Here is a 10,871-nt window from a genome sequence, read left to right on the forward strand (position 1 = left end):
AAAGTTTTGTTAATTATGACACAATAAAAAATTTGTGCATTTGTTGCTTTAATATAAAACTGTGATATACACATGTCCCAGATATAACAACTCATATCAAGGTTTTATTTTTTATTTTATTTTTTTACTTGATTAGGCAGAACCCCTTTCCTTTTTAGGAAACTAATTTATGTGTAATCACCACAACATTCTTTCTCCACACTGGACTCGGTGGACAAATAAAGAGAAAGTGCACAGAATTGTTGAATTTAGCATATTATTGCATAAAGTATATTGCAAAAAAGAAACACAGGTTGCCACAATAAAAACATTATTATTATTATTATTAACATTTGAAGTTTTAATATACTATATTTAAAGTGTTTCAAGGTGCTTTTGTAAATTTCAAGAGAAATATCACATCTTTCAAACCTGTAATGTCTTGAAACATCAGACAGTTGTGCTGGTTATTTAATTATTTAGACCATTAATTGATGTTATAATTCTTAGATAGGCCTAGGTATTTTTTTCTGTAATATTCTAATTGTGTCAATACTATTCTCTTAGATCTGTTTCTTGGCATGCTGGGATCATGTATGGTATTTACTCCCCTGTGCAGACCACACAATAAAAAGTATGATGCTTACAGAAAGTTTGATTCTATCATTGATTATGGGGGTAAAGGAAAGTAGACCAGACTTCAGACACATGGCCATGATGGTCTTCTTTAGGATATTTTTATATGAAATAACTATAATAAATATAGCCTAAAAAGTAAAAAAAAAATTATATATATATATATATATATATATATATATATTTTTTTTTTTTTCATTTCATTTTCAATTTCAAACTTTTATGGCATATTTCAACAACTGAACACATGTTAATAGTGTTGATACAGCTAAACAGAAACAGGAACAAGAACTGATGATACATTTCTAATGATTTCCAAAAATAAAACATTTCCATCATCAAATATTCAGATTCAAAATGACTCCAAATTAACGAAATGATAAAGTACACTTCCTCAAGTACTTCACCCCCTGCTTATCTGTCTGAAATACACAAGCTTATCTGTCTCTGAAAGAGTCATATTAGCGCACCAGGCATCAGCACTGCTCCTCCTTTTCCCCCGGCGCACAGCAATTACGTGTAAACTACGAGTCCCATGATCCCCGGCGTCGTCAGGCAGGAAGAACGTGTGTTAGCAGGGGCTCACACTGATCCAAGTTAGGAGCTTTCAGCTGCTGGCCTTGGCCCATCATGTAAGTGCCTGCCGAGGTTTCTTTGCAGAGCGGTTGCAGAAATCTCTCCGTTTTCGTCGCGTGCAATTGAAAGGCCAGCCTTTGCACGGAGAACAAGTTACCCGACGCCCAAAGGCTCCGAGTGCATGAAGATCGCGGCTTGTATTTTGCACCTTTGTTGCAAGCAAGCCCGCTTGAAGCCTCACAGCGAGGGATAGATGGAAGGAGGGAGCGACAAGGAAAGCAAAGTCTTTTGTGCTTCCCCTTCCCCCAACCCAAAAGAGGAGATGTCGGTGTCAAAAGGAGGTAGGTACTTTTTTTTTTTTTTTACTCAACCGATCCGTGCAAAACCTCGGAAATGCAGCTAGCGTTGCATGGCTTGCAAAGTGCACGGCTGCAGCTTCATCGTGGCCAGTGCATTAAAAGTTTGATGGCTCGCGAGGGTCAGTTGCAATGCCTGTTTTAATGATCTGCCCTTTTGCAGAGTTTCTGGTAAGCCGATGCTCTCCTTAGACACTCGCACAGGCGCTATTTGCATTCTTGTTGTGCCACGATTATTAAAAGAAACGCCTTTCTTTCCGCGTTGAGGAACTGCCTAGCCAGCAATGCAAAAGTGATTGTGCAATGGCAAAGCTGTCCGCACCCGACTTATTCACGCGCACGAGGTGATTTTCTCTCGAACAATGTTCGATTGTTACGTCATGACGGCCTCGGCTTCGTTATGCACATTAAGATTAGTTCGTACAACGTCTGACGTTGATGCATGCGAGGTGTATTAGATAACATTAAACTTTGGCCGACGGGTGACTGTGCAAGTGCAATGGGGAAACAAGGACCTTACAGCCTGCTTGCATGCCATGTTGAGCATGCAACAATTTTTATTAGATGCGCGTAATGGAAAATAATTCGGACGCTCTGTCATGCTTTGTTCCAGCAATAATGCATAGGTAAATAAGGGGCTAAATATAGGTTTGTTGCTGCAAACAGTTTAGGGAACAGGCTTCAAATGGGCAAAACAAGACCACATTCACAAATATCCACAAACCCTCAAGCTGAAAGCTGCAGAAAAATACTGTTACGTATTCCAAAATTGCTTGATTAATTGTGCATATTCTAAAATTGGCTTTTACTGGCATTTGTTCACCTGTTCATGCACCGTCATTATACTCATTGTATGCAAATTTGTTGCATGCATTTTCATCTTTTCCACTTACAATGTACCACTGCATGAAGCTTTGCGTGCTTCAGACCCTGCCCTTAAATTGACCCCTCCAAGTTATGTGACTGAGGATGTGACACAAGTTAAATTATTGGCCGATGGACATATTTTTAGTTACGCAATTGTGATCATACGGTCAAAAAATGCCATGCAAAAGATTATTTGACCAGCTTTTAGTGTCTTTAGGTTATAGCGCTATATTGAAAGTGCTTATTTCAAAACAAGCTCTTTACTTAACTGGGACATGTCTAAAAATTATTAATTTGCCTTGCACAGACAGATTAGTAGAATTAATGCATGTATATCAAAAACCTGCAGTATATAGCACTCTTTAGGACTGGTGCATGTTTCAAACTTTTCTACCATTTTAAATTTTGGAATGCATGCTCTGAAAAAAAGTATAATAATAATAATAATTCTGACAAAAACACAGGGTTCCCAGCACTGCATGCTTAGGCCCCTTAATTACACTCCATGGAGCCTTTGCAACATATCTAATGTCCCTGCTCTTTCATGGAAGTACTGCATAGAGCCCGTGTGTGAGGTTTCTCACACCTTGGGATGAATTGACGTATATGCACATGCCCAAATTAAAACTATGGGCAGCAGCTGTTATACTGGGTCCCGTCCTATCAAGAGGCAGATTGCAGCGCAGGAGTATTTACATTTTGAGAACAGAACACTCATGCATCATATATTAGTAGGCGTGGTTGAAGAATGTGTGATTCTGACGCCCTTAAATGAGGTGATTTTGCATCGTTGAAAGAGCAGTAATTGTGTTGTGTAACAGTGACACACCTGAGGAACATTTGAGAACTAAATCCTTATGAACCAAGCCTCCGTCATGCAAACAAACGCAGCTTTACCTTTGCACGAGGAGCAGGTAGTGGATTGTGAAGGGCAATGTTTAAGTTTTGTTTTTCAATGTTTAAGACTGCTTAATAGTGCAACTAGTTTAAACTAAAATATAAATGTATTGTATGGTTACTCCTTAAAGGGATAGTTTACATAGTGTTCTATTACTCATGTACTTCCAAACCTGTGTGCATTTCTTTCTTGTGTGGGGAAAAAAAGAAAGATGAAAAGTTGTTTTGGACTTTTGGACCATTTTCACTTTTTAAATATTGCTTGATCTTTGCATATTTCTCTCCTGATTCAGATGAGACTACTTTTTCACTGGATAAAATACTCATATTTTCGCTGAAGTTATTAATTATGGATTTATTACAAACACACAACTTTTCGCTTAACAAGATGTTAATTGATCGCCTTAAGTTGTGTTATAGACTGTGATTAAAAAAATAAACATTATCTGCTATTCAGACTCTCATTCTGACGGCACCCATTCACTGCAGTGGATAATTTTGTGAGCAAAAGTGATGCAACACTACTTTTTACCAAATCTCTTCCAGTGAAACAGACTCTTCTACATCTTGGTTGACCTAAGGGAGAGTAAAACTTTCATTTTTGCATGAACTATTCCTTTAAGAATTTATGCTTAATTTTCTTCCATGCACATGCATGCTTATTTTTTTAATTATGCATACTTGCACACTAAAACTGTGATCTGAAGTGTCAAATGCCTTAAAGCTGCATAATTCAGAATGAAAACTGAAAGTCAGATTATAAAACTGATTGGAAACAGTTGCTTTTAAGTGGAAGCACAAAGACTGTTTTAAATTTGGCAACTATTTTCCTGGTTGGAAGCTGCTTACATCAGTGGGGGTCTATATTTTGCTTGTTTGCCCCTGGTTCATTGAGTTTGCACTGGCCCCAGTGGCAAATACAGAGAATTGATGTCCCCGCCATGCAACCATGCAGCATGCTGCCGCCATGAACAATTGTTACGTTTGTCATGCTAATAGACCACAGAGATACTAAATCCCCTATTTGCGACAGCTCAATTGTTGGTGACCGTCCAGCCTTGCTGTGTTGTTTTGATGCAATAGCATGAGGATTGTTTTAATCATTGTGCAGCTGATCCCCCTTAGACCTGCACTTTTCATCTGTGTGCATGGAGAGCACAACCATGCCATTCCATCTCTCCAGCTTGCTTTTGCATGAATTTATGCATGCTGCAATTCAGGCATGGAATCTCCTTTATATACTTGCAAGCAAATCACACTCTGCATGTTGGCAAGCTTGCATCCCAGTCTCTATATCAACGAAAGCAATACATTGCATGCATTTTTGTAAGCAGCTAAGCTGTTTTTAATGGGGTAATGTCAGGCCTGGGAGTGTCCTCCTGCTGAATCGCTTGGGAGTGACCATATGATGACTCTATTGGCTCTTTGGGAGGCCCTGTCTAGAGGCCCCTTTCTGTCTGTCTTTGTTTTTGATTTTTCTCTCTCTCTTTTGTTCTCTCTCCCTCTCTCTCTCTCTCTCTCTCTCTCCTGTGGGCTGTGAGCTATGCTGGGTCACAGGAACTGCATTCTGACATTGATCCATCTTATTGCAGACTTCTGAATAATTGACCACTTTCAGGGTTTTCTCAGGGTTTTCTCTTGAAGGCCGTCAGGGTGTCTCTTACCATAGCATTACTAACAGTATTGCTTTCCAAGAATGGGCTGCCTTTAGCTTATTGGAATAAGGGTGTGAAATACATGTCTAGAAAAGGTGGAGGTTACCTCCTTGGATGCCTCATGTTGGGGTGAAAAGCAGTTGGTTTTTTAAAATCGGTACAAAACTTTTTACCCAAATGATGCATTTCTTGATGAAAAATTTATCTCAAGTAAATAGTTTTTTTTAACAAAGGTTCTTTTGAATTGTTGAAACTTAAGACATTTATAATATTACAAAAGATTTCAAATAAATGCTTTTTATTCATTAAAGAATCCTCAAATTGTATCACTTTCCACAATATATATATGTATAGTTTCAATATAATAACACGCAGTGTTTTTTGAGCAGCAGATAAACATAATTATTCGTGAAGGATCATGTGACATTGAAGACTGGAACAAATACTGCTGAAAATTCAGCTTTGCCATCACAGGAATAAATGATATTTTGTAAAGTATATTAAACTAGAAAACAGCTTCACAATATTACTATTTTTACTGTATGATCAAATCATAAATTTTAATCAAATAAATGCAGCCTTAGTAAGCATAAAATCGTGTAATTTGTAATGGTAGAATTAGTCGTGCAGACAAAATAAGTTATTTGATGTTCTTAATTCAGTTTATGATTTCTAATCTATATGTTCTAGAGAATGTGTGCAGAAATTTCCTGCATTATGAATGATTAAATTGTGTGAGAAACCCACAATGCAGCATCGAAATGAAGTTCTAGGTGATTATGCTATTGAAGAGTATCCTTACTTAAAAAAGGTTTTGTATTTACAGCACCCAAGGGAGGCCCCTTCTCTGCAGGGGGCAGTAAACTGCTTTCTGTTGTCATCCAATGAAGCCAATATGTGTTCAATATTAAAGCAGCCTTTACTTGGCCCCACACGCCAAAGCAGGAAATAATATCTTTCTACAAATGACAAGACAAATCCATTCTGCGCTGCAACATTCTTTTTATTATGCAGGTCTCTGTTCAAATTGACTCTTATGAAATTTCTAGTTTTGTTTAAGCCTTACAGATTTTGTAACATTCAATATGCTTCTTTGTAAGCTTGTGCATTGAATTTAAAATGGTGACGTATTTAAAAATGGCAAGATGAATGCCTTCCATAGTAGTTGCACTGTTTTCCAATGCCCTCATTTACTGTTAACACTTGGATTTGGTTTTCAAAATGGCATGTGTCACAACCAATTATGCTAAGTGCTAAATAAAAGATTTTGCATCACATACAAACCACTTAGTGGGACTGCGGCAGTGTTTCGTGGAAGATGTCAGTGCAGAGATTGAGTGTCAACAGGTTGAGGACTCCACCCTCTGGTCCCACTTTGCCTTGCTCTAATTCTGCCGGATCATGCATCAGGGAATTGGGACGCCTCCTGGTATCCTCTCATGCTTTGAAGAGAATATCATCATGGCTCATTTCATTCTAGAGTTTGACTGTCAGAATATGCATGCACCGTTATTAGATTGCAATTTGAAGTAGATTTATGTGACACTCACATCACCAAATGCAGCTGTCCCCTAGTACCATCTGAATCCGTCTAATGTGATATATGCATGAAAAAATCGTAAGATTGAATTTAAAGGTATTTATGTGCCACTAAATGTACTTGCAAAAAAATAACAGTTTTCAAACATCTTGGTTAATTGAAGCAACATTGCCCTTTTGGGTTGGCCTCCTATCCAGTGGCGTAGCCAGGGGAGGGGCCATGGGGTCACTGGCCCCTCCTGAAAACTGATTGGCCCCCCAGCGTGCCCCCACCCTTCTACTTGTCTGTCACTCACAAATTCAAATCATAATCTTTCAGCCTAGTAAATAAATCATGATTGCTTCGCGATGCTTCTCAATGAGGACCAAGAATAGCGAGCTGCTGTTTTCCAATGAAAAAAAAAGCACACGGTAAGTTGATATATTTTATATAGCTTATTTTTTTGATTTGCGAGTTGTTGCAGTGCAACAAGTGTTTGGTACTAACGTTAACGTATTTCGGTGTTAGACAGACCAGGTTCGATGACGATGTTATCTCCTAGAGCAGACCAAATGCTAATCATTATATTTACTATGCTGCTCTGATGCTGAATGTAAAAGGGGTTTACTGCGTGACGATTTACTTATTTTTCGGCCGAACGCGCCAATATAGGCAACAACGCAATTTAAAGCAATGGTTTAAAAAAAGTATAATTGCAATTCTAATAAAGTCATTATTGAATCATGCAGTCGATTGGCGACTTTTTTCACTTAAGTGAGGTGACGAAACAAATTGTATGATGTTTATCTAATGCTCCACACTCGAGACTTTTTTTTTTACAGTCTATGGGTGAGACACATGCAAAAACATCGTTTTTTACTGGTCAATTTTGAGATTTGGGGCTGTTTGTCTTCAATAACATGTCTTCTTTCAGACTTGTGGTGAAAAAAAAAAGTCCAAAATATAGGTCTTTATTTTACTACACCTAGTCTTTTTGCGTCTGTAGATTTCTCATAAATTCAGTTGGCGTTCTAAATCACCATGGTGCTCCGCGATTGCTGTCTGCACCCTGGAAAGCTCTCTCTCTAGCTCTCTCTCCCGTACAATGTTCTCAGTTCCAAATATGTTTTCACAGAAGTTATTGACAAAACGTAATTTGATGACACCCAGAAACATTCTCAAATAAAAAAAAAATCATACATAAATATTTAATGCATGATTAAATAGCAAAATAAATAACTAATACTAAAATAACACTGGACTAATTAAGCTATTCTAAACTGTTTCTATAGGATCCACATATTTTACATGTTAAACTAAAGCTACCTTTTTGAACGAGTAGCTATCTAACAAAGTATTGAGTATGATATTTTAAAATCAATATGCTCAAGATTAATTAGCCTTGACATAAGTAAATTTTGTTTATTCATCAATGCAAATTTACTGCAACTGCTGCTATGCAAATTGAATAGGATGTGGATAATAAACAAAAACAATTTATTATATTAAATTTATATTAGTTATATTAATTCATTAATTGTGTATTTATTTTTATGAATTATTAATGTTATTCTGCATTTATATAAATAAGGCTATTATATATATTATATAAGGCTATTATAAATAAATTCTATTATTATTATTTGTGAGTTGTACAGTATTCATACATTGGATTCTTTTATGTATTACAGTTTTTCTTTAGCTTTTGTAAAGTGAAAAGTTAATACAAACTGCTCTAAATCAAAACAATCAAATACAATGACTAATTGCTATTAAGATATAATAGGGTATCACTGTTTATTACTCATTTTAAAGGTTACTGAACTCCTGAAATGATTTGGATATACAGTTCAAACAACACAAGATTGGCCCCTCTGTATTAATCGTGGCCCCTCTTGTGCCCCCCAGTTGAAAAAATCCTAGAATCGCCCCTGCTCCTATCCCAAGCTGGATCCATCTAAAATGGTGGCATGCAATATATGTGCATGCAAATGATTAGATTGCACTTGAAGGTAAATTTATGTGCCACTAATATCACCAAATGCGCTTGCAGAAACTGTTGTTTTCAAACAGGTTGGTTTATTGAGCTAGTGTTGCCGTTTTGGACTGGTATTCTGTCACAAACTGTATCTGTCTGGTTGATGCATATGCACATTTTCAGTGAGACAAGTGTGCAGTAGTGTACAAATGTAATGGTGGCATGGTTTCTGGTAGAACAAACTGTTTTTGTAAATTGTTTTAGAATTAACAGTTTAATTTTTATAACCTCTACAGTTACAGTAATATATCAGTATGAAGTTATACACTGTGGAAAACATCTCTCAACAAGCAGTCTGTTAGAGCTCACATGGCAAACCACAGAAAGCTGTATGATCTCCCTTAAAGCGTTTAGTATGAAGTGATCCCAATTTAGCTTGTGCACTTTCTGCTCCAGCTCCCTCTGTGGTCCCTGCCATTCAAATGCACGTTTTACATAAAAGTGAATTTTTGGAAAAACTCAGAGGTTTTCAGTACTGCAGCACGCATCCAAAAAAGTAAAACCATTTTTTGGTTGATGATAATTTTCTTTTATTTTCAGTTTAGTTGTTTCTGTTATATGCATTAGTTTTCCTTTTTCTTTTTCTTTTTTTATACTTTAAAGGCTGCCTTTAAGAAGAATCGCTTTATCTGTCCCCCAATTGTAAGTCGCTTTGGATAAAAGCATCTGAAAAATTACTAAATGTAATGTAAATGTTTATATACACAATACTAATTGTTTTTGAAGAGGTCTCTTAAGGTCATTTAGGCTCATTTTTTATTTTATTTTAATAGCCTACATTTTAAATTAGGCTAATTAATTAGTAATTAATTCTTTTGATGGCAAATCAGAATTTTCAGCAGCCATTAGTCCAGTCTTCGGTGTCACAATATTTTTGAAATCATTCTAATATATATTTTTTTTGGAAACCATGAACAATTTTTCATAAAAAAAAAAGTATTTCTGTGAAAAATCTTATATTTAGGAATGGTAATTGAATGCGTTAATAAGATTAGTTCATTATGGAGAAAAATAACACGTTAAAATTAGGGATGGGCGTTTTCCGCAAATATCACATTCGAATATGAGCTCACAAAAAACGAATATTTTTTTGTGGCAGACTAACGAAGTCTAATATCATAAGCCCCCCATCCTGTCACCCAAGACCGCAGACACCCCCACAGTTCTTATTCATTCATTATTTTTTGCTTGCATACATCTTCAAATATGCCGTGGAGAATCACAGAAAGTTACCGAATTAGGTTTTATTGTGAATTTTTTTTTTTTTGTAAAATTTTTTTATGGCAAGCAAAAATATAGCGAAATTCGAATTTCATTTTAATTTATCGAATAATTAGAGCAGAACGAATATTCGAATGTTCGACTATCCGTGCACACCCCTAGTTAAAATGATTAATGCATTTAATGCACTTGCCCCGCCCCGGACCCATGTGGATCATCAGCTAATTCATACCGTCGATTGATGACTAATATAAGGTAGGGCAATAACTTACTGTGGGATGGAGCCTAGAAAATGTCCCTAAAATTCAGGATATGGGGCAAAACACCCGTTTGTGTCTCTTATTTACGTCACATAGTTAAAAAATATCACACGAGAAGTAGGCTAAGTGCAATATCACACTACTGCAAATGTGATACATTACTCATCTTATACAAATTCTTATTCAAATACAAGTTCATTAAGAAGTTAATATTGTGTTATTTTAGACTGTGTATCCTCTACAGTGAGAAGCAGTGACGGCATTGGGTCTAAAGCAGTGTCTCCAGCTGCTGTAACCCAAAGGGTCAGCCATCTTTGGAAGTATAGTGTATCTTACAAACTGCCACTGCGTTCAGAGGGGCCAAACAGCCGGCAGCCCAAGACAAGTTATTTTCATCTCTCTCTCTCTCTTTCTAATTCACCGGCCCTCCTCCGGGTCCCTGAAATTCCATTGAAAAACTCTTGGGATTGTTGGAATTCTGTGTGTGAGTGAGATGGTGAAAGACTAGAATTGGCTGACTTGGGTTTTGTGATACGGTCCTGGGCAGAAGACTACAGAGCAAGCAAGCTACAGCTAGAGGGTCTCAGGGGTCAGTAAAGTTCATGTTACTCCATAGCCCAAAACACGATGGCAATTGTGCCTGATTCGCATTGCAAACGGTCACCTGAGGCCAGGCGCTAAAGGACCTACCAGACATTAGCAATGACTGTGCTGTGCCAAACCCTCTGTGTTGAGAATGAAGCAATGAATTAGGCGTTTGATTAATTCAAGCATGATTTGAAGGTTTTGTGAGTGTGTCTGACATACCTGGACACCGTGTGCTTTTCATTACGTTAGAAGACCGAGTTCAGCAAAAAAAGAGAATGG

The 10,871-nt window shown here is 37.0% G+C and overlaps 1 protein-coding gene across 1 annotated transcript in view; it reads left to right on the forward strand.

Moving 5' to 3' along the window:
- The first annotated feature begins 991 nt into the window (after window positions 1-991).
- The window catches only part of LOC113111658 (dual specificity mitogen-activated protein kinase kinase 6-like), a 23,772-nt gene continuing 13,892 nt past the window's right edge, over window positions 992-10,871 (forward strand). Inside the window, exon 1 of the mRNA XM_026276622.1 lies at window positions 992-1,532. Within this exon, the coding sequence (XP_026132407.1) occupies window positions 1,445-1,532 (88 nt within the window). The 5' untranslated portion in view covers window positions 992-1,444. The remainder of the gene's footprint in view (window positions 1,533-10,871) is intronic.

This window comes from Carassius auratus, chromosome 12 (genome assembly GCF_003368295.1).
Source record: "Carassius auratus strain Wakin chromosome 12, ASM336829v1, whole genome shotgun sequence".
NCBI classification, from domain to species: Eukaryota; Metazoa; Chordata; class Actinopteri; order Cypriniformes; family Cyprinidae; genus Carassius; species Carassius auratus.